Source organism: Cryptotermes secundus, unplaced genomic scaffold (assembly GCF_002891405.2).
Source record: "Cryptotermes secundus unplaced genomic scaffold, Csec_1.0 scaffold49, whole genome shotgun sequence".
Classification (NCBI taxonomy): Eukaryota; Metazoa; Arthropoda; class Insecta; order Blattodea; family Kalotermitidae; genus Cryptotermes; species Cryptotermes secundus.
In genome coordinates this window covers 4,137,412-4,161,705 of record NW_019744106.1, presented here as the reverse complement: position 1 = coordinate 4,161,705, position 24,294 = coordinate 4,137,412, and the positions used below count along the sequence as shown (strand labels likewise).

Here is a 24,294-nt window from a genome sequence, read left to right as displayed (position 1 = left end):
TTATAAGTAGCAGCACGATTGGGCAATGGCTCCCCAAGACGCGTCACACACTCTCTTGGAAATGGAGCATAATACACAATGAACGAAATGAGAATAGCGGAAATACTAATTGGTTTTAGGCTGTCATAGTTAAGTGTTGATGTCAAGTCAGTTCCTGCGTGTTTACACCTTTTGGATGTTAATGCTGCCGACATTTCGGATGTACACGTATATTCTTCCATTTTCAGTGTCAAAGTGGGTGCGTTTCTGTGTTCCTAAAGTGCCCGGGGCGAGTGTTACCCTTTGGGTTTTAGAAACACAAACAGATATATTTACAGAAAGTCACATAGTCTACACATTTCGACGTTGAAGATGTATGCAATATGTAACGCCGAAACGGTGGCAACACTGTCAAAATCTGCTCAGTGTATACACCACGAAACTGTTTAGTTCGAAACAGTAACACACTTCCCAATAATATGCCTTGTCCGAAAACACGATTTTGCAGGGAGATTGGTATTAGCATCATGAAGGTCTGAATCTATAGCCATTTTGCATCTACAAACACGTGAGAGCACGTCAGTTATATGTCTAAGTACGAGGAAAGAATCAGTAAATAAGTTGCAAATAGAAGTGAAACAGCTGTAAAGGACGTCACATGTTTTCTATGTGTATCACTAGGTAGCAGCACAATGCAGTTTCATGACAGTCTAGGTAGTAGACTCGCATGCCCATGTTCAGGGGCTCATTTCAATACTAAAAATGACGACCTTGCTCGAGGAGTGTAGTAACAAAGATCAAAATTCTGTTGTGCGTTTTTTTGTGGACAAAAGGGCTCACTGCATAGTATATTCATAAAGAAATATTTCCTCTGTGCAGTAGGAAGTGTTTATAATGTAAAGCGGTTCACAATTTGGTGGCAAATGTTTCGCTGATGAGGAAGAGGTTGAAACGGAGGTGCGGAAGTGGCTGAGACAAAATTAAAAAGACTTCTATGCCTCGGGTTTCGACGTACTGCTAGAGCGATGGGTCAAGTGTGTCAATGGTGTTGGCGGATATGTCGAGAAATAAATGCTTTTTCCAGGTTAGAATATCGCATGTTTTATGTTTTATATCCATTTGTGATCTATTTACTGACTCTTCGTCATAGAGACAGCTCTAATTATGAATGTTTTAAAACCAAAAATTCATATAACAAATTATGGAAGGCCCGCTTGAATTCCAGAGTCTACCCAGTTCATCAGGTTAGTGGAGGGTTTTCTCTGACCTCCTGTATGTAAGTAGATGGTGCCAAAGGAATATGTCATGGTATATTCAATTGGAACATGTTTCATATGCAGCATACTAGAAGAGGATACGCAGTATTAAAACGGGCCAATGTTGAAAGGACGTCCATATAAATGCAAGCCCCATATTCAGATGTGACAATTATTAACATGAGACCAATATTATGACAAGGCCCATATTAAAACAACAAAAATATTAAGACCAGATTCAAATACGGGATCCTTGACATGAAGTGACCCCTATCATGTCGAGGTCCATGTCACAGCGAGATTCATATTAATACGAGAACCACACTTCCCGAGTATAATATTCCTTTCGTCAATTCTTCCAATTCTGGAGGGAATATACGTGGTGATTAACAACACCATTGTTTTCCAGAATCTATTTAATTCATGGAATTTTTTAAAATTATTTTCACGATGTTTCTCTCTTCGTGGTAGCAGTGCTTAGAAATATGAAATTTTCCGTGCAGGAGTGCTTCATCTTCAACATCTTTCCTTCAAGAAGAAGAAAATAAAATTATCGTAAAGGGTGTGCTGTCGCAGTGTATGGGCATCCATTTTTCGGCTGATCACCAATTTACTACCTAGGCGCCCGGTGCGCATGCGCTTCCTCTTTCCACTGCAGTCGCCATATCCGCTATTTATCGTGATAGTGTTCTTTACTCCGGGAGGTTTACCCGAATTTTTCGCGTTGTTCGGGCATATGTAAACCGTTTCCATCTCCTTTCGGTGTTCATCAAGAAGTCCCGCAAACTTGCTGCCTGCCACGGTACGCTGGTCCTGGTTCCCAAGGTATGATTTTCTTTTTAACCTGTTTAAATGTGCAGCCGACGTGCGAGATGTTTGGTTCCATTTTCTTGATTCAGTTCATTTCTTCTCTATGGTGTTGATTCTTTTCGTGTTTCACATATTGCTTATATGTTTTGCCTCATTATTGTAGATATCATCACTATCTTATGATCATTTAAATATAAATATACCTTTAAATTATTATATAAGGAATCTTCCAGTTAGTGTTTAGTCCCTGTCACATGTTACTGACCGTCATTCTAGCATTGGATTCATAAGGAGCTGATTTCCTGGTAAGCAAATAAATGCATCTGTCTTCGAGTTCAATTTCTTTGCCGTCTATCTGTAACGTCGGTTTCCCTTTATTGTTACTGCATGCCTCAGCCTAAACGGGGAGATGTTCTGATGAAGGCATCTGCTGCTCACTGTAATGCTGTTCTGATTTCTTATGTAATTGTCTTGGGTTAATCCTAGGTGCATAACAACCCACATAACCTAGGATTAATCCGAGGCAAGTGCATAAGGAAAACCGAACAGCTTTACAGTGAGCAGCAGATGCCTTCATCACAACAGCCTGTACACCTGATGATGGCCGGTTAGGCCGAAACATGTAGTGACAATAAAGAGAAAACGACGAGAGAATATTAATCGATGTTGCACATAGACACAAAAAATGTGGAATGCAAAGTCAGATTACGCAATGCAAGAGTGTGCTGCAATCTAATAAATCAAGTACGTGATTCAATCACAGAGAGTGACGAGGGATGTGGTGCAGTTTCATTTTTTAGTATTTATTTTTAAATGTTTGCAAATAGAATTGTCAGGCTGGACATGGCTGAACTAAAATTTCGGCTTAAGATTTTGTTGTGTTCTCACCCAATGTCTGAAATCCGGTTCATACGAGGAAGTTTACAATTCTTTGCCCGCTGCCCATGACAGAGGCCATTCAGTCCAGCCGCTGACTGTGGACTGAACACTCCGGATGCTGACTGACAAGGCAGCGGTAGCTCCGAACAATCAGTGTTGTTACAGCTTGCACAGTTCTACTTCGAGAATAGTTATGTAGCTGTGGAACGAATATCTAGTGCCCCGAAATGGTTAGGTAAGTTGCAGGTGAGTGGGATTTATACGCTTGTCTGTCGTTTGGGGCTGGTATTCCAGACATCAGACCCTTAATGAATTCTTCAATAGAGGTAATCTTCAGGTCCCTATCAAATGCTTCCGTAGCCTTCATTCACGGTATTTTCATCAAGATTCGTAGACAACCGTTTTGGAACCGTTGTAGGTTTTGTTAATGTTGAGGCTGTAAATTATGAAACCTGCGCAGCGTATATTAAAACGGACTTTAACAATATGTAATATAGTTCTAATGCAACTTTGAGGTTAACCCCCGGCTTGTAAATGATCATGTGATGTGACTTGTGTGGACTTTCTTCAGTTTCGTTCTGTAAGTAAGTAAGTATTATTATTATTAATTTTAGAGGGGGTGGGTTTCCCCGTGCACTTAGACCAGTTATTGGTCCATTGTGCGTCCCCCTTTAATTTCTACTGTCGCCATACCCTACCGGTACTGGTGCGTGCTATCAGTCCCGTTCAGCCAACGAGGTCGGCCGTCGGTACCTGATATTTCCCCCATCTACCAGAGGCACTGGAAACTACTTGGGCGGGAAACTTGTTGCCTAATTTTGCTCAGAGGTCTCCTAGAGACATGAGGATCTTTTACGTGTCGTAAATCTACGACACGGGACCCACGGCTTAAAGTCCCTCCCGGAGGACTTGTTCCCTGAATTTTTCCTCCCTTAAAAATTCCACGACCTCCGCCGGGTTTGAACCCGCGTACCTTGAGTCATGAGGTGGGAACGTTACCCCTAGACTTCGGAGGCCGCTAAGTAAGTAAGTAAGTAAGTAAAAGTATCCCTGTAACAGGCTGTGGAAGCCCATAGACTTGTGAGAGGTTGAGTTTCCAACATTTTCTAGACAATCTTTCACTTTCACTTTCACTTTTTTTATTTGTTCCATAGATCGTTATTGACAAACATGCCACAGGATGTAGAACATGTCAAAGTTAATTATAAAAGAAAAAACAGTTCCTATACAGAGCTTTGTCAACAATAAAATAGGTACAATAAAATAAGAATAGCCTACACATATAATAGATTTATCACATTTCTGCACAGTATGCTAAAATCAAGATATAAATATAATATTATCAAATATATAACATTATAAATATAAAATCAAAATAAAATTATAAAATATATTATTGTATTATATTAAAATATTCCTCTAATGAATAAAAGGAATAAAGATACAGAAATTCCCTCAATGCGCTTTTAAATTGTTTTATATCATTTGACAATAGTTTTATAGGAGCAGGCAGTCTATTAAAAACCTTAATCCCTGTATAATGTAAGCCTTTTTGGTACAGTGACAGATGAGACCGTGGGTAATGCATATCGAGACTGTTCCTAATGTCTCTGTTATGCCTCTGGGAGTTTCTTTTAAAGTGTTCACTGTTCTTAATCACAAATATCAAAAGTAAATATATATATTGTGATTGTAAAGGTAATATATTTAGTTTTTTAAAGTATTCTCTACACGATTTCCTATTTCCAATCCCTACCATAATTCTAATAATTCTCTTTTGGAGTTTAAATATTGTGTTACTATAATAACAGTTCCCCCAAAATATCAATCCATAGGTCATTATGGAATGGAAGTATGAGAAATATACTGACTTAAGCGATTCGAGGGACAGGAATGGCTTAATAGCTCTAACTGCAAAGCAGGCTGAGCTTAATTTAGGAATAATTGCATCTATATGGTTTTTCCAAGAAAAAGTGCTATCTAATGTCAATCCAAGAAACTTTACATTACTAGTATTTGCTATTTCTCTACTCTCATACATTACATGTAAGTCTACTAGGGAGCTTCTTTTGGTTACAAATTGCATATACTGTGTTTTATCCTCATTCAGGGATAACAAATTTGTAGTAAACCAGTTTTTCATATCTTGAAGAATTTTGTTAGCACAATTAGTAAAATCTGTTAGGTTGAGACTTTTCACAATTATACTAGTATCATCCGCATAAAGAACCATTTCAGCCTTATTATTACCTATCTTTGGTAAGTCATTCACATAAAGCAAGAAAAGCAATGGTCCAAGTATTGAACCTTGGGGGACACCGTGCTTTATTTCTCCCCAATTTGAACTTGCCTCAGGGGAATTATTATCTAGGACCACTTTTTGGTGTCTACCTTCCAAGTAAGATTTCATTAGTTTGAGGAATATTCCTCTTATTCCATAGAATTCTAACTTTGTTAATAGGATATCATGGTTAACGCAATCAAATGCCTTCTGCAGATCACAAAAAATGCCCCCAACCACTTTTTTTTCATTCATTGCCTTCATAATTTCATTTATCAATTTGTAAGATGCATTGTCTGTTGATGTGGTTGGTCTAAACCCAAATTGCTCATTTACTAAAATATTATTACCTTCAATATGTTGCAGGAGTCTTTGATAGATAATTTTTTCGAACACCTTTGAGAATGTGGTCAATAGAGAAATTGGCCTATAATTAGCTATATTTCTCTTGTCACCCTTTTTGAATAGTGGTTTCATAATGGAGTATTTTAAACGAGTAGGAAAAATTCCTAACGTTATAGATTTATTACAGATATAGTTTAAAGGAGAACTTATAAAGGGGGTACTAACTTTTAGCATTTTTGTGGTGATTCCATCATATCCATGAGAATTCTTTGTTCTAATAGAGTTGATAATTCTTTCTATCTCTATAGTTGTTGTATTTTTAAATTTGATATCAGGAAAAGGAATTTCTGACATCCTAGATAGATAATGGCTTATATTTTTGGTGCCCATTGAGCTTCCTGTATCTCTGTTTTTAATTTTCTGTGCAATATGTTCAGCTATAGTTAGAAAATAATCATTGAAGGCATCAGGGGAGTTTTCATGTTTACTAGCAGTATGATCTTCCTTTCTGTTTGTTACTGATCTTATAATGTTCCATGCTGTTTTCATTTTATTTGAAGAGTTGTTTATTTGCTTATTATACCAAGTCTTTTTAGCTTCAATGATTACTCTAGTTAATATTTTACAGTATTGTTTATAATGTCTCTTTAAAGTGACATCATTGCTATTCTTACATAGTAAATATAGCTGTCTTTTATGGTTACAGGAAGTTTTTATACCAATTGTTATCCACTGTCTATTGTTATTCCTTCTACTTACTTTTCGGAGGGGAAAGCTTGTGTGGACTATTCTTAAATAGTTATTCATGAATGTGTTAAATAAGACTCATATATGGCGATAAGTTTGTCAGCCTTACGCGCAGGCCGCCCTTTACCCCCAAAAATATTCCTGGTACTCATTTCTGTTAGAGACTGAGTCGTTCCCAGGGCCATTATGCGGCTGGAAGGATTCGGTAAATTGAAAAATCCACCTCATCGGGATTAGATTCCTTGACCTTCCGGCTTGTAGCATTGTGCTTCAACTAACTACGTTACCGAGTACCCCCTACTTTAGGTCTGTATGAACTGAAAATTGTTATGTCTAATGCGAATCTCAATGGAGTATACATTATGTTTGAAGGAGCAGCAGATATATTACAGAACGTCAGGGAACCGGTGTATTCTGTAGTTCCCAGACTGCTCGCTAGGAGCCAGAAGGAACCCCTGCCGTCGTCCGCTTGGACACATATTTTCTTGGATTTGCTCTGTATACAGTTCCAGTTTTCAAGCTTCCACAGAATGCTTTCCATAGAACCATCCCTTTTTAAATTCGTAAAATTTAAACCCCTTGCTCTGAAGGCCACAAAAGTACCTCCCCACATGACGCTCTCAGTGAACCAGTAGATCTAAACTCGCTTCTCTCTTCTGCAGTGGTTCGCTAAACTAATTATTCAAGGTGAATAAAAAGGCAGTTCAAGAAGGTCCAGGCTACTGAGAATTATTGAGGTCCTGGCGTACAAGCTTCAGGCTCGGCATGCACTCGAATATCTCTCTCTTTTCGTGCTTTGAGAGACGTTCTACTTGTGCACCCAGTTCTCAAGTACTCTACAACTTTATCAATGAAAAGTAAAAAGAGCATTTCCTTGCCAACTGTGTCTTGTGCGATAGGCCCCGACCCCTAACACTGTGGTGGCAATGATAGTGTTGTGTATCAGTCTCGTTCTACAGTGTGTCATACTTCCTATTTGACAGCCCAAAGTTTTAAATTTCTACCTGGAGATCGGAAATACTAACTGAGGTTTCTCATATTTAACCTGTCATTCCAGGTAGATGGCAGCATGTCCTAAACGAAGACACCTCCTTCCACACTCACCCCAATTTACGTATTATTATACAGTTTAATGATATACGTATAATCTGAACTGTTGAGAGAGTCTCCTACCAAACTCTAAACTTCCTGTGTCTAATTAAGGCCTTCTCTAAGATTTATGGTGTTGGTATAGCCCTACACTTTCTTAACCTCGGATTTGCATGCATGTGAGTGGTCAACTTTACACCTCTGATGATTTAAACTGATGTAAACTGCCACCTAAAGTCTTAGGAGATGAGGCTTTGCTGTCCACAGACAAAACTGGACGCTGCTGCGTGTATATGAATGTCTTGTCTCTGTGGAGCATAGGATCGTTGCTCTTCTGTCGCTTATCTCGGAGCCTTATCATTATATTGAGCCACTCTGTACGATACAGTTCTGCTGTACATGAATATGAACAAATTCGAACAGTGCAAGTTATAAATATAATCTCATTTCTATAAAAATGATTGGTGAATTGAGATGTGCCGGTCACGGTAGCTGAGCCGTCTAAGGCATGCACTGTCTTCGCTCGCTTGGAAACCGGGATCGTAGGTTCGAATCTCACTCAAGGCATGGATATTTGTGTGCGTTTTTCTGTGTTTGTGTACAGGTAGAGCCCTTGCGACGAGCTGATCACCCGCCCAAGGAGTCCTACCGAATGTGTAAGATCTAGAAAAACCGAAGTGAACGGAGAAGTTCATGTAGGTAGGCCTAGGCCCACTGGGGCTGTAGCGCCAAGTAAAAAAAAAAAAAGGGATCATAAGTCTGTAAGTTCTCAGATCAGAAAGTCATAAGACGAGGAACGTTCATTCTAGTTGTAGCTTCAAATAGCAGACCAGAAAATTAACTAACCTCCACCTTCGGTTTTATATGACCCTGCATGAAGCATTACCGAACATGCATAGGCGCTAGATGTATAAACCGTTTAACTGACTTAGGAGCGGCATATCATAACCCAAAAAGCTATCTCTGTTACAGGCCGTGGAGGCCCATAGGGTTGCGAGATGTCGAGGTTCCCACAGTTTCTAGACAATCGTCTCACAGATGGCGGTAATTTTGTCAGACTTACGCCCTGGTTGCCCTTTACCCTCCAGAAAAATTCCTGGTTCTCATTTCTGTTAGAATTTGAGCCAATCTCAGGTTCTTAGTGCGGCTAGAAGGACTAGGTGAACTGAAAAAATTCAATGACCTCATCGAGATTCGAAACCGCAACCTTCTGACTTGCAGCATAATACCTCAAACAACTACGCTTACCGCGTGTAAAGTCAGAATTGTAAATACAGTTATACAGAGTGTAAATAAATACTGTATTGTAGCGTGTTGCCTATGTAACGCGACAAAAAATTCACGCGGTTTTCGGACCTGAAAGAATATATATTGGACAGTTACTATTATGCTAGCGAGTATTATTATTATCACTATCAGAATCACAATTACTGCTTCTGGTATAGACAAAGCCAAACTGAAGACTGGCTACTGTTCTCGGCAACTTCTAGAACTCAACCGTCAACTGTTTGGTCGAAGTCGAAGTCACATTGCGACTGACGGTCCGTCAGTCAGTAAGTCTTGGTGTCGAGCCCAATCTGGGGCTCATGACCAGATATTTATTACTGTTTGACATTTACGGTCTTACTTTTGTGAGGCGCCCTCTCTGACGAGAGGACGGGTCTGTCTTCTATATATGCTCCTGGTCTCGGACAGAATATATCGCACCATGTATGAGGCTTTGATCTCGACCGCTGTCATTTAACGAACTCTCAGATGTCCTTTCATCTCCGGGGAAACGCTTTTGTTGCTTAAGGTATTCCTATGCAACGGCACACTGTTATTGCATTTCCATGGAAGTATTCCTCCCGGTTTCCCGGCACGCGACATTATGTCATAACGCTCTATGGTAGATAGATGGGTTCAATCTGATCATATTTTGTTAATACACGCATGTCCGGAAAAGCTTCCCTTTGGCACTAAGTTTTAGGGGATATTATTATTGTTTACTTATAAAAGTTGCTCAAAATGGTGGCCACCGTCTTCATTGCATGCTCTGTACCGCCTGGATATGTTATGCTGAACTCTTCGATAGATTCCTGGCATTCCTGAATGGTTCTAGCTGTTAATGAAATTCTTGCCACAAGATCATGTTGTGTCTCCATTGGAGTCTCGTACACCAGGCTTGGCATGTATCCCCAGAGGAAGAAATCAAATGGAGTCAAGTCAGGGGAGCGAGGGTGCCAGGTTATTGGGTCCACGTCTAATCCATCTGTTGCCAAAGGTTTCATCCAATGCTTACAGACGACATCAGTGCAGTGTGATGGGGGGCCATCGTGTTGGAACCACATTTCACGACGGACTTACAAAGACACCAATTCCAGCAGCTCGGGTAAGGTCTCTCGAAGAAATGTTAGGTAAATATCACCAGTAAGCAGCAGAGGTAAGAGGTAAGGGCATTTTCATTTATATTTCTGAGGCCCTAACGCGTAAACATAGCGTTCCCGGACATGGGTGTATTAACAAAGTATGATCACAATGAACTCATCTATCTACCACAGAGCGTTATAACATATATTTGTTTACACTCTGTATATATAGCAAAATTCGAAGCGAATTTCTGAACAAGTTATTAATTTTTGTAACGATCTGTACAGGTTTTAGCTCCATTTTTAAAAATATTTTTGTTGGAGCGACACATTACCCCATTTTACTTGGCTTGGAGAAGAATTACTTTGAATCTGCATTGGAGAAGAGCGTTCAGACTGCATTTCGCATTGCTTCAACATTACTATACCTGATTTCTGAGAATGATAATTATCATTCTCAGAAATCACACATTATAATGTGTAACTAACTACAAACTGAAGGGAGAAGAACTCTTCTTGAAAACGGAACAGTTGCTTAGCTGGTCAAGAACTTACAAGTATTTTATGGAGCTCGAAGTTTCATTACTTCTTTTATAAGAGCCCGCTTCCGGTCTTTAACCTGAGCCACATCACACTCTTCTAAACAGCCTAATTTAATTTTTTAATATCCTTTAATATTATTATAATATTTGACTTTGTATTTTCTCCCGTGAATGTTACCTTCCCTTCCCATCGTATGGAGCTGCTACTCAACGCAAATCTCCCCAATTTCCCTCTGTTTCTACCCTTAGGCACAAGTGTTCTCCTCACGACTTTTAGCCCATATTCTTTCCTTAATGTGAGTGATAGTGCCCATCTGGCCGCGCCATAGCTCAAGCGGTTAGTCGCTGGCTTCCTACCGCGGCGACCCGGGTTCGATCCCGGGGTCTGGTCAAGTGGGATTTGTGGTGGACTAAGTGGCGCTGGGGCAGGTTTTCTCCGAGTGCTTCAGTTTCCCCTGCCAATCTTCATTCCACCAATTGCTCCACAATCACCCTCACCTATCATCTGGGGCTGGTACAACAGGCCAGATTTGGCCACAGTACAAGGGACTTAGTCCCACCCCACTAGCAATAACAACAAAGATAGTGCCCATGAAGTCAGATTTACATTTTAGTATAAGTTAACCTGTACATTTCTAGACAACAGAAAAGAAGGCAGAAGATACTGGACGGAGTGATAAAAAAACATCAAATTCCATGTACGAAAAATGCATTTTACACTTTTCAGTTGAGTCGAAGCCCATACATTGAGAACCACGTCACTTTTTATCATTTGTGACCCCGGGATTTCCAAACTTGCTGATCTCAAATGTACGAAATCTGATTAAATCATTTTAAAGTCTTAGGTCAATAACCCCTTGCTCCCTCCCCTCATCCTACATCTTCTTTGTCTGTGTGCCAGGGGTTGGCTCATACGTTCCACAGTTTGATACTAGATCTTTCTAACTAATTCTGGGTCTTCCCATCTCTCTCTCTCTCTTCTTTGGGAGTATATAAGTATACTAACTTTTGTCGTCTGCAATTTTCCTAAACTAACTGAATAAGTAATTACTTCTTGCATCAGATTCAGAACTTGTAACAGATCCTTTTCACTTTCATATTGTATCGTGTCTCGTATGTTACTCCAAGCAGTACTCCATGAAATGTTGACATGCGCGGAAACAATTAACAAATAATTACTGTAATTAAATTCAGTGGGATTTGGTAGGATAAAAATATACAATTTATATAAAAATGAGATATTTTAATGTTTATTGCAGCAGTATGGTGAGAGTTCCTTTATTAAAGTAATGTCCATTCTCTTCTAATTTTAAGCAACATGAACTGGTGATATTATCTTGAGAACATAGAAATCACCAAGATGAGAAATACAGGAAGCAGCATCATCTTCTTGGAGATGTCAAAGAGACGACCGGAGCCATTGCAGAAGTCCCCAGTGTTACACAGATGCATTTCAATATCATTGAGTTCCCTTCCGTTCAAGCCTGCTTTGGTCGGGACTAAAGTAAGTGGGGCGCACAGTCTTGAGACGTCTCCTGCAAGAGATATCATTCACACGTAGAGTCGTCTGCTGTCTGTTCTCAGCATTGCACAAGTTGGTATTCGTGTTCGTTTTAACGTTACTAATAACATGCACTAATAACAACAGTATTAATATAATTTTAATAACAAATCAATTTAATTTATTAAATTTTATATCTATATAACAATAATCTAATTATGAAATATGCCGTCTTCTGGGATGTGGCGTCATGTAGACATTTTGTTAACCGACCGTATCGTCTCCATATTCAGGGTATAAAAATCCACGAGCGATGAACCAGCGTGAGCGGATTTTTTATACACTGAAAGTGGAGGCGATACGTTTCTCCGAAACTTCGGTTCACACAAGATGTACAGGGCGCCACTTCCCAGAAGACGGCATTCTTCATAGTCACCGCCGCGAAAACTTCAAACCTTATAAGAATCTAATTACATTGAAATACTGGAAAACCAGAAAGTAACAGAAACAGATGGGAAGCATAAGAGTAGCAGTAAGCCTATCAGGGAAGGCCGTGCCATAGCTCAAGCGGTTAGTTTCTGGCTTCCCATCGCGGCGGCCCGGGTTCGATCCCAGGTCTGGTCAAGTGGGATTTGTGGTGGACAGAGTGGCGTTGAGGCAGGTTTTCTCCGAGTACCTCGGTTTCCCCTGCCAATCATCATTCCATCAATTGCTCCACAATCACCCTCACCTATCACATGGGGCTGGTACAATAGGCTAGAAGTGGCCGCAGTACAAGGGATTAGTCCCACGCCACTAGCAATAAAAAATAAGCCTATCAAAGGGAATGGGACAGCTGGGGTATGAATCACGTACGCAGAGGCGAATGATTGTGTATATGGTTCAGTTGGAGATCGTGAAGATACTGTTTCGGATGCCTAGGCATAAATGGGAGGACATTACTAAAAGCTGTGGGAGCTCTGGGTAGGCCCCTCTGTCGGGCTTTGCAAATTCTGCCACGGGGGTACCCCGAAAGATATCCTCACAAAAATCTGTGAATCCTCTAAAATAAAAACCAAGACTTTCAGAACACTTTGTTCTCACTGCAGCTGTATATACAAAGAAAGATATTTCTTCAGTACGAAACGGCCACAGAGTCTCGGCAGATAGGTTCACAAGGATTCTTACCCAAGAAGTAGAGGAGGTGAATTCAAGTATTTCTGGCAAGCGGAAAAAATAAAAACAAATATGTCTTTATATATTTACCAGGATAGCTCCTAAATCAATCGTGGGAAATGGAAAAAATTAAGGAAATGTTTGCTTTTTTATGTTACTCAGATAACATGATTTCTGAGCAAGGTACGTAAAATAAAAGAAGAGACTCTTTCTGGACCGAAAGAGTCTTGGAAGTGGAATTAGGGCAATGGTTTGAGCATCTATCCCGTCTTAAAGATAAATAATATTGTATATTACATTAGAAACAGAGCTCCATGGAATCACTTGAAGAAATGTACCTGCATATTCAAATGTTAGAGAAAAGATCATATATAAGAATTTACTTTTTGCCTCGCTGTTACCAAATTGCAGACAGAAAGTAACAAATTTCGCGGAACTTCTTCATAAATGTGTGTCCGAAAGTTAAATGCATAAAGGTTTAACATCGTTCTGCACGTGAGCCACTTTCTTAAAGGGATTTTTAAAACACGTATATAGTGTGGTTATAATGCAGGCTGTAAGAAACTATGATAACCGTTCCCTGTTGTATCCAAATTTTGTCTTTAGTAATTCTGAAGATACATTTGACTCAGAAGACTACAAGCAATGAACACTGGTAGTCTGAAACCTATGCTACAGTGTTTATACTTGTGAAAAAAATTCAACTCCTTCCTTTCATATTTACACTGATAATTACAGATGAAATACATATGCGTTGCTTATTAATTTTCTTCCATATTTTATTCATTCATTCGTTAATGATTCTACAGCCCTTTCTTCGACCCCTGCCTCTTCTTCAGTTCCTAATATTTTTTTTTATACAAACGCTAGGAATCCTTGGACGAGTGATCAGCCTGTCGCAAGGTCGCTACCTATACGCAGGACAACGCTAACCCAGACTAAACGCACATATAGAAAGCCGTGCCTTGAGCGGGATTGAAACCCACGATCTCAGTGTTTGAGCGAGCGAAGGCAGTTCTTGCCTTAGGCCGCGCGGCCATTGTGATAGGCTTTCTTCCATATGCATTGACATGCTCTTTGGATGGAGGTACAAGGACCGCTACCAATAGCCATTAGTTCCAGAAAATATGTTGAAAAACTGATGTAATTATAATGGTTAGAATAATTATAATTATCATCTGAATGTAATTTAATACAAACTTCTTCAGAATTCTGAGCAGCTGGTATTGTAGGGTCACTTTTCATTGTGTTCATTATTGTTTTCGAGTAGTTTAATGTATACTGCCTGCCAATTTTTAGGAGGTGTTTTTGAGAACCTATTACTAATAAATTTAATTATTTGTTTTAAGTAAATTAATTCAACTTTCTATGAATGACGAAACAACAAATTTTTATAGAATCACTTACTGGCGATTTATCTCAGTTTGTCTTCACACGAATATGGAAGATATAAGTTTGTAGAAGTAGCAAATATCAAATTTAATTAGTTCTTGCGACCAGTTTCTTACGAAAACTCTAGTGCCTGTATTGTAGAACCACTTACCTTTATCGACGACAATCTTGGCGCAGTAACCACCTACTACAGACGAGCAATCCACTTCAGTCCCTTGGTCACTCGAAAATGGGTCTCCGCAGGATACACACTGATAGCATTTTAATGCAGATCCTAAACAATGCGTATGTATTTCAATATATGTCAAAACAAGCATATCTTTGTACCTGAGTTACATTTGCAAATCCTCCTCTCATCCCCCTCTTTAGTCTCTCTTACTCTTGATATTTATCTGTTGCTTCATTTTATTAATGACACACAATACTAGGGTTTATGTCATCGGAGAAGAGGACTGTGAAAAATGGATAAGAAAAGATGCCAAAAAATTGTTCAAATTTCTGCACACACATTTTTCTACTAATATTAATACCATTATTAAAAAAGGAATTTCATTCATAAGCAACAGTCTCTATATCTCTATATCATCATCATCATCATCATCATCATCATCATCATCATTGACCGCCTCTGCGGTCCAGTGGTCAGAGTTCCTGGCTACAGATCCAGAGGTCTGGGTTATGTTCCCGGCGTTACCAGGTTATCCGAGAAGTAGTGGGCCTGAAACGGGGTCCACTCGGCCTCGTGAGGATAACTGAGGAGCCATTTCAAGGAAATAGCGGCTCCGGTCTAGAAAACCGAAATTAACGACTGTGGGGTTCCGTTTCGCTGACCACACGACACTCTCTGTCCTCTAAATTTGGCACTAATTTCGCCGACACACGGCTGTCGCTCAGCCGGTATAGTTCGCTTGCGGGCTAAAGCCACGGAATTTGTTTGTTTTGTATTATTATTATTATTATTATTATTATCTACAGACCTTTGTTGGACCTTGGCCAATTTTTCAGTTTCTTGATCCTATACACAGTCGGTAGGACTCGTTGGACGGGGGATCAGCCCGTCGCAAAGCCTCTACCTACACACAGAATAACACAACACAGAATAAACGCACAGAATGCAGACATCCATGCCTTGAGTGTGATTCGAAACCACGATCCGCGCGTTCGAGGGAGCGAAGACTGTTCATTTCTTAGACCGCACGGCCACTGTGATCGGCAACCGTCTGCATATGGTTCGAGAAAATAATAGGCCTGAGACGAATTTACAATGCTTTATTGTCCTTTATGTGTCTGGATATGCTGAAGCTAAGACATTATGGATTATGTCCTGTCTGTTGACACACACCAACTCCGGAAACATTCAGACGTGGCGTGGAAAGCAATAACTATGCACTTTACGGATAAATGTCTTCTTCGCCTTCTGCAAGACTTACTGATCAGTCTCTGTGACCTGTTCCGATTTAGAATTAACTTCTTCACACATCTTGCAGTATCGGCCAAATGTTTCGCTGGCACAGAGTTCACTTGTTTCTGTTTAAGTATAACCCCTCAGATTGTTTTGTAATTGAACACATAGGAAAGACAAAATTGTCCCTGTGTTAAATTAATTAAGCATTATGGCATGAGGAAATATATGGGAGTGGATGTATATATGTATACATTATATAAAGGTCACTGTTCACTTTCACGCCCCGGCCGTTTTACCAAAAAAGAAGTCGCCCCCGAAATCCTTTGTATAAAATTTCCTCTGGGCCCCAAAGCCGGTTGAATGCTGAGGAAAAGATAAAATCTTTGCCCATGTCAGGCATCGAATCAGGGCCGTCCAGCCCGTAGCTCGTCGCTATACCGGAAGAATTATCGGGACCCCATATATATATATATATAAATTGTATATTTTTGTACTTTGTCCATATACTAAAGGACCTCATGTTCTCATATTGGTTTCCTAAAGAATTTTTCTGGGATTTTGTCCGTACAAAATTTCACATGACCGCCTCATACATTGCAGTAGTTCTCGCCATTAACCGGAAATTTAACCGTGTAGTTGCGTGGCTGTAAACTGATTTTGATTATGTTGTGATGGCATTGGTAAAGTTTATGTAACACATGCGATCCATCTGTCCTTATTTCTACTTAACGTGTAGTTGAAGCGAGTTATATCAAGAGGACACACGTCTTATTCTAAAAAACACTTGCGCATTCCGTAAATTACAGATATCCACGATAGTGTAGTATTCAGAAATATTTGTATAACAAATATCCTGTTAATATTGTGTGATACATTTGTGCTTCTGTTTTCTGGTCGGTTTTGTGAATATACCCCAAAGAAAATATTCAGTGCTAAGGCATATCCACATTTAATTTTATGCTTCTCTTCCTACGTGTCACACAGCCAGAAAAAAATTATGTTGCTGGAACTTCGAAGGGAAATTAATGTCGAATGGATTCTGGCCGCAGTCATCCACATGTTTAACATTCCCTGACGATGAATGATGTGTTGTATTACAAAATTCATGTAGTAGAATAAACCATTAAATAGGCTATGACTGAAAACTGACACACACTTAAGAGAACGTCGACAGCGTTAAGGCTGAAAATTTTGCGTGTATTCATCGAAACGCGTTGCAGAGATCTGATGCATGTACTCGGAGAAGTGGAGGATACCTCCAGCATATTTTGAACACTATATTATATTTCATGTTTAGTGAGGTATAATATACATTGTTTTCATATTTGCGTATTGTATTACATGGATAACTCTACCTGAATTAGTTTATCAAAAGTACATTAATATATGCAATAAATCAACAAAATTGAAATTAAAAATTCCGAACGTTGTGTTTAAAAATTTTCCACTCTATTTTCTATCAACTTTTACCGAAGGACACCTGAATACTTCAAGTATTTTTTATTTATTGTACGAAGGGTACTTCAGAAAATGCGATAAATTCACTTGAGTTGCGTCACTACACAATAATCATTTTAATTCTGAGGCACGTATGATATCTAATTATTATTTATAAGTTCACTTTATGACTCAAAAAAAAAACACAGAGCTTCTCAATACACAGATCATTAGGTCAGTTAATCGGAATATTCTCTGTGTTGTAACATTCATGTGAAATATACAAATAGCGCATGTGGGGAAAATGTAAAACTTGTGTGTGAAATCAGGTACAAAGCCTGAAATATTATATTCGTTTAGATTACCAAATGAACATTACATTACCTGCTTTAATTGCGAGGCAGAGAAATGCCAGAACGATGAGACACTTGTTCATGATTACGGCGTGTGACGCTTTCCGTATGTATTGGAGCATATAACTGTGGAGAGGCATCGGAAACCTCCCTACTTATAGGATCGAAAAGTCGTCTCCAATATGCTTATCAGTTAGAGCGCTGGCGAATGAAAGTCACGGCTGTGACGAAATTATCGATAAGAAAATGATGAATTGCTTCATTTCATGGAAACTCAATCTATAATTGAGTACAGGTATAAAAGTACGTATATTCTACTTCAAATTCTTTCCAAGTGTTTGTTACCAGTAACAGACGAAACTTCTTGAAATTTTATACATACTTGTATACCTCCCATCTCCCCCATTCGTGATGAGGAATTATTTATATTTTCAAATTTTCAAATGACCTCTACAAGAACTCTAAAAATGTAGCAGTGAGTCTATTTTCTTGGCTTTCCTAATATTCTGAGCTTATATTTTTTTAGAACAGAACCGAAAATTTATTGCGATTTGAGCATCTGAAGATATGAATAAGGGAATTGAGAAATAAGTTATACTCGTTGAATTTTTGGAATCAAAACATGCCAGCATTTCATAACTGTTTCGAGAACAATTACATGATATTCGATTTTCTAGAAAGCACAAAACGAAGGAGAAATTTTGTTGGCCACAAAATTTGTTTATTTGGGCGCGGGGAAGTTATTTGCGCCCATGAATATATAGAAACCTTTTCTGCAAGTTCAGAGGCGAATTTTAGTCTTAATCTGAGATGTCTGTATTTATTATATGAAATTATTCAAAATTTAAATATATCGTAAATTTTAGTAAAACTTCTCAATAACCCAATTTAATTAAAATCTGTTAACATGGTTCTTTCGTTGTTGGGACGCGGAATACTTTTGCAACATTTCTTGCAAATGAGCTACAAAAATGTCGGTTTCTCTTATTATTTTCATCTTGCCACTTAATTCTGATATACAGTCGTGGACGACAGACGTGGATTTTGTGTGGATAAAAACTCTTGATGCAAAGTAGGCGAAGTAGGCTTAGCTTATGTCAGACATCAACAGACAGCAATATTAATGGCCGGTAATCCGGAAACTTGTATATCGTTGGTCACTTGGCGACTCCCGAAATATTACCGGATACATGTCGAAATATCTGACTGCCCGAGACAGTGTTTCTCTTTTCTGAAATGTAGTGAAATATTGTGCCATGAGAGCTGAAAGCCAGAACTATGTAACCAGGAAAGAAATCCGTTTACAGGGAATGGTTCTCTAAACACTTTTCCACTATACCGCATCAATGGCTAGTACGCAACAGTGGAGGAGCTGTTGGAGATGATGTTCTCTCTTGGGTCCACACCGAGGCTATATAACGAGATATAATTTGATGGGAATGATCTGGCCCATTTCATTGAGGAGGAGGTCACATTTCAAAATACGTATATTTGGGAAGAAGTAAAGATACAACCATGGGTCCCGAGGGGGCCCGAAACAAAGAACGACTATGTTTGCGAGGGCCAGCAGCAATTTACTTGACTGGACTGGGTATAATCTGCTGTACCAAGCCTAGGCTGACAGAGGCATTGTGTAGATTATGCATGCAATATACTTTAATTATTTGTAAAACTATGAAGGGTAGGTATCCACAATGAATCGGACACTTGGTAACTGACTATGTAGATTCCCGATATGTAAAATTGTAAATATTGATTATATGTAGTACTGATTATGACCACGGTAAATGACAGACACGTCATCTAATCAGAGAACTCTCAATATTTAACCAAAATGAAAGAGCAATGAATATTACTCCGTCAAACATAATAAGATGCACAGAATATTTAGCTTTCTTGTTGGAAATGGAAACAGTTTAACATTCTGCAGAGCAATTTGGAAGATGCCATGAAGTTTCTGACTTTTACTTGAGAGATATCGTCTTTGAACCGAGTATCGTGATACAACTTTTTTTCTTCATTTACTGCAAGCAAATGTCGGTGGAGTTCCTCGGATGAAGTCCTGATTAATTCATTCTACGTTTATCCCACTCAATTATTCAAAAATCTAATCGACACAATTTGAACTCGGCTAAAAGTTCTTTTCTATATATACAAGAAATAAAGCATAAATGAAGAAATACATAAGCATATTTTACGGAAGGCCTCAACGAAAGAAATATGGGACAGGTGGGAATTTTGTAATTATTTGGATCTTCCAAAAATAGAGTTAGTTTATTTGCCTGAATGTGGACCTACTGGCAGACTGCCTTAATATGATGACGAACATTCAACCCTTTATCAGTCGAAAAACTTTGAAGGAAAGCAGTGTTCTACTATGGGCCTAGATGTTCCAGCACTTACACAAAGGACGTACGTCGTGTGAACTGGTCATATCCTGATTGTCATGCGAACTCTGTGCCAGAAAGCAAGTGTACGTGGTGTGAATGTTGTCCCAAATCTCTGTTCGCTCAAGTCACGACCATGTTATCCTGCTTGTGGCGGACATTCGAGAATCGATCTTGCGTAATCGATCGCTATCACCGTCCATTAAGTGATGCACCAACAAATATTTGTTCACTGTCATTCAGCTGTTAGATGCCACGAATTTCAACACTTGTTCCCCGCAAAACTATTGTTTGTTAAACCAGGATGTGCTGACGTAAGGCTGGGTAACACTTTCTCCCAAATAAATAGGCCGAATATAACGCTAATAACCAACCTCCAGACCACGTGATCTCTAATCCCAGAATACAGAAGTCTTCATGTTCATCATTGTGATTGTAAGAAATGTTAACGAATTTTATTGTTTTAAGCTTGTGTTGTTTCAGCATTATCCGGGTTATGTTCTCTTTCTTACTCAGGGCACCATTACGTTAGTAGCTTAAATTTATGGAAGGATTGGAGCACAAGTTAAGAAATTAAGGTAATTCGTGTAATAGAAAAAGACGTGAATGAGAATTGGAATCGCATCATAAGCTCTACCACAGTACTTCCACTCCACATAGAGGCAAGTGTACGGAGCAAACTTCATAAGGTCTATGGATATCCTGTCTTAGGATCTCGTATTGTCGCGTGTGTGGGTGCAAGCTTAGTGCTTGCCTGCTTTGCTCCTCCAGCCTACTACTGCCTGCAAACGACCTTTGTCGTCCCCTATGAATCTTCGGCGCGGACCTACAGAAATCACGTCACTTGGTCCCTATCCACTATTGTGTGACGTCAGAGCCTACGCGGAAGTGTTTATCGAGCCGTTGCTTAGAAAGGGATTGCATAACTCCATTGTTCCACTTCTGCTCGGCGCAGAAGACATAGAAAACACAGCAGCATAGATTGTTGCGTGTTGGACCGTTTTTAGAGAGCTGTTGCCTGGCAACGCGTTGATCAAATCCGTTACAGCAGACAAATCGACATAATAACAGCAGTGATTATATGGCGTATGGCTGATGTAAATTTACTGTAGTTCGAGAAAACAAATGCTGTTACACATCGGGAGGACAATTGGCAGTGTGGACAAGCAGAATTCATGACAGGAATAATAATAATTATAATAATAATAATGTGAAATTAGGCCTGCTATCTGGAAAGTATATTTTGTGACTAGGAACGTCTAAGCGTAGGTTGCGACTAGCTTGGCTTTGGACGAGATCAGTTACTTCAGTAATTAATTAGAAAATAAGTATGTAGCCCATTGGGGTACGCGGAAGCGTAGTTGGTTAAGACACTATGCTACAAGCCTGAAGGTCGCGGGTTCGATTCCCGATGAGGTGGATTTTTTCAATTATCTAATCCTTCCAGCAGCAGTATTGCCCTGGGGTCGACTCAGCCTCTAACAGAAATGAGTACCACGAATCTTCCTGGGGGTAAAGTGCGGCCGACGCGTAAGGCTGACAACCTTACCACCATCTGTGAGCCGATTGTCTAGAAGATGTGGGAGCCTCAACCTCCCACAACCCTATGGGCCTCCACTACCTGTCACAGGGATAACTTCACTTATGTAGCCAGTGAATTACTGTATTAGCTAGTGTCTTTTTATGATATATTGCCACTTGAATTGAATTTGGTACCAAATCATTCCCCTAACGAATGTTGTTACAGTGTGCGTTATAACTAATAGAAGTAAAAGAAAAGAAAACAAGAAATGTTTACAAGGGTGTGTCTTTCCTACATTTCCTACCTTTGGCTCATGCCGCAGGATAATGAGCTCACAGTCTTGAGTATATACGAGTATTAATTACTTCTGTGCTGAGTAGCAACTGCTGAATCCGCGTAAGATTATTTGACACTTCACTGATCGTCCAGGTCCAGTGTGTATCGCAGTGAGGCATACGAATGAGGCTGAGTTGCTCTGTACGATCCGTAGGCAAGGCTATGGTTTGATGCTAACGTAAGTTGTACATGTAGCAGTGAGTGAACTGAGGGCACATAACTGTCGTTACCAGTAAGTGTTACAGTTAGGACGTGTAACACGTGGTAAAGCGAGAACAAATTGGTATGCCTTCGAAAAGAACAGTCCCAGAACAGAAGCCTATGGACTCCACAAGTGTGCACACTCTACGCTAGACCTGAGGGAAATCATAACTGTTAAAATGTGGGAACTAAAGAGGCCGGTATTTATAAAATTTAATTTCTACCGTATAAGTGCGGGCCACGCGGTAGCGTAGTTAGTTGAGGCACTATGCTACCAGGCGGAAGGTCGCGGGATCGAATCCTGATGAGGTGGATTTTTCAATTGACATAATCCTTCCAGCCGCATTATGGCCCTGGGGTTGACTCAGCCTCTAACAGAAATTAGTACCAGGAATATTCCTGGGGATAAAGGGCGGCTGGCGCGTAAAGCTGACAACTTCACCGCCATCTTTGAGCCGATTGTCTAGAATATGTGGGAGCCTCAAAATTTCACAACATTTATGGACCTCCACGGCCTGTTACAGGAATACCTTTGCCTTCAACATGTAGGGGAGAAATATTACAGAATATCAAATAAATATTTTCGAGAACAATAGTTGAGTACACAGCCGCGTAAATGCGTCAGGCTGAATTAAGCGTAAAAATATTCACATGTCAAATTGCAAAACAACCGCAAAGATATAACGATATTCCCAAAAGAGGAAACCCCTCAGCCTCCGAAAAACTCGAAAATAAAGTAAGCAGACAAAGAGATAATTGAAGCGAACAGGAGTAGTGGAATGGAGACCTTTGTTTGATGAGGGAAGTGAGTTGAGTTCAGTTGACTGCTGAGGTTCAGTCGTTGTGAGCTGCTGCTGTTAGAAGCTGGTAGCTGAGGCACGGGGATAGTTTGGGATCCCAGACTAAGGGGGATCGACCGCCGTTGGAAGCTGTTACCAGGCAACGACTAATGCAGACTGCAACAGACTGAGGAACACTAGTGTGTGTAACGGTAAACTGTAAAATATAGTCAAGTGTTGTGTGTTAAATTGTGCAAATAAATCGAGTCACCAATCCTAACCCCGTCTATAGCTACTCAGACACGCAGACACGTGACAATAATGTGGAGTGTATAAACGTTGCTAAGCAGTGTCTTTGTCAGCAGCGACCGTTTCTGGGCAACAGCTCAGCAAACACGTTCCAATTGCTAGGCATCAAATTCTTAATAGTGTAACACTTGGACTAAAACAATGGAAACGAGGCGATTTCTGTGTGGTCCGTTAGTAGAGAATTCAGTTGAGTTATGTATGGAGGTCTGTGAAGAGATGACATGAACTCGTGGAGCTAAAGAATCTCAGTTGTTCGAAGCCGTTACCAGAGAACAGATGGTGAAGAAACAGAAGGCTGGGAAAAGGGCTTAGCAGGTCATGTGGCGTTTTTTTAATCGTGGAGATTAGCGATGGTGCTCTAATTTGCTTGTAGTTCCGAGTCGTGTGTATAAGTGTTCTGTAAATATATTCATCAATCCAAACCCCGTATATAGTGACACATACAAAAATATCCACATTTTCTACTGTGATAATTATATGAGTCAAATATGTGAATAACTTTCTCTTTCCTTGATTTAATTTTTTGACAAATTGTTAAAGAAAAGCTCAGCGTATATGCACTTGTGGAATGTCAGCCAGCAGCTCTCGTTGTTGCTACTGGCAGATGCACTTGTAGAATGTCAGCCAGCAGCTCCTCTTGTTGCTTATGGCAGATGCACAGGCCGCCACGGTACTCTTATTCGTAAACAAATTGGTGTAACGGAGGAATCCTGCTCCCCATTGTGCAAATTTGTGCATCCCTCTTAAAGGAACGTCGTTTTTCTGTATTTGGAATTAACTACGCAAAGGCTTGTCTCGCTAATTTTAGACATCTGACATATCTTCTCGAATTCTTGTTCTAGACTTTGGATGAATTCTGGAAACGTCTTCTTTCTTTATTGGCTCTCGGAAAAGCGGTCACAGTACACTTGAGAGAGAGAGAGAGAGCGAGATGTTTTCAACATGTTATATTAGAATTATATATGTTTAGTGTTTACGAATAGTTTGATTTGTCCGAGAAATTTGCATCAAGATTTTCTTTTTGGCAGCGTATGTTATCCTCGTAAGAACAGAGGATTTTGATTTCCGGTAGCAACAACAAACACTGTTTCTGGCACTAGTTCCCNGGCAGATGCACTTGTGGAATGTCAGCCAGCAGCTCTCGTTGTTGCTACTGGCAGATGCACTTGTGGAATGTCAGCCAGCAGCTCTCGTTGTTGCTACTGGCAGATGCACTTGTGGAATCTCAGCCAGCAGCTCCT

The 24,294-nt window shown here is 39.8% G+C and overlaps 2 protein-coding genes across 2 annotated transcripts in view; one reads left to right on the top strand and one right to left on the bottom strand.

Annotated features, from left to right (window-relative positions):
• Positions 1-24,294, top strand: part of LOC111874363 (potassium voltage-gated channel subfamily KQT member 4) — a 1,139,978-nt gene that overhangs the window by 140,996 nt on the left and 974,688 nt on the right. The gene's annotated exons all lie outside the window — the stretch shown is intronic.
• Positions 11,511-17,643, bottom strand: LOC111874365. The gene is made up of 3 exons (XM_023869814.2): positions 17,551-17,643; positions 14,476-14,598; positions 11,511-11,811 (listed from the first exon to the last, which is right to left on the bottom strand). The coding sequence occupies exons 1-3, from the start codon at positions 17,639-17,641 to the stop codon at positions 11,609-11,611; spliced, it is 417 nt and encodes a 138-aa protein (XP_023725582.2). The 5' UTR covers positions 17,642-17,643; the 3' UTR covers positions 11,511-11,608.

Excerpts from the sequence above, each read along its gene's own strand:
- LOC111874365 (XM_023869814.2), bottom strand. The coding sequence starts at position 17,641 with ATGCTCCAATACATACGGAAAGCGTCACACGCCGTAATCATGAACAAG. Across the intron at positions 14,599-17,550 it reads CTGCCTCGCAATTAAAGCAG|GATCTGCATTAAAATGCTAT; the intron begins GTAATGTAATGT and ends CGCATTGTTTAG. Across the intron at positions 11,812-14,475 it reads CAAGATTGTCGTCGATAAAG|GAGACGTCTCAAGACTGTGC; the intron begins GTAAGTGGTTCT and ends TATCTCTTGCAG.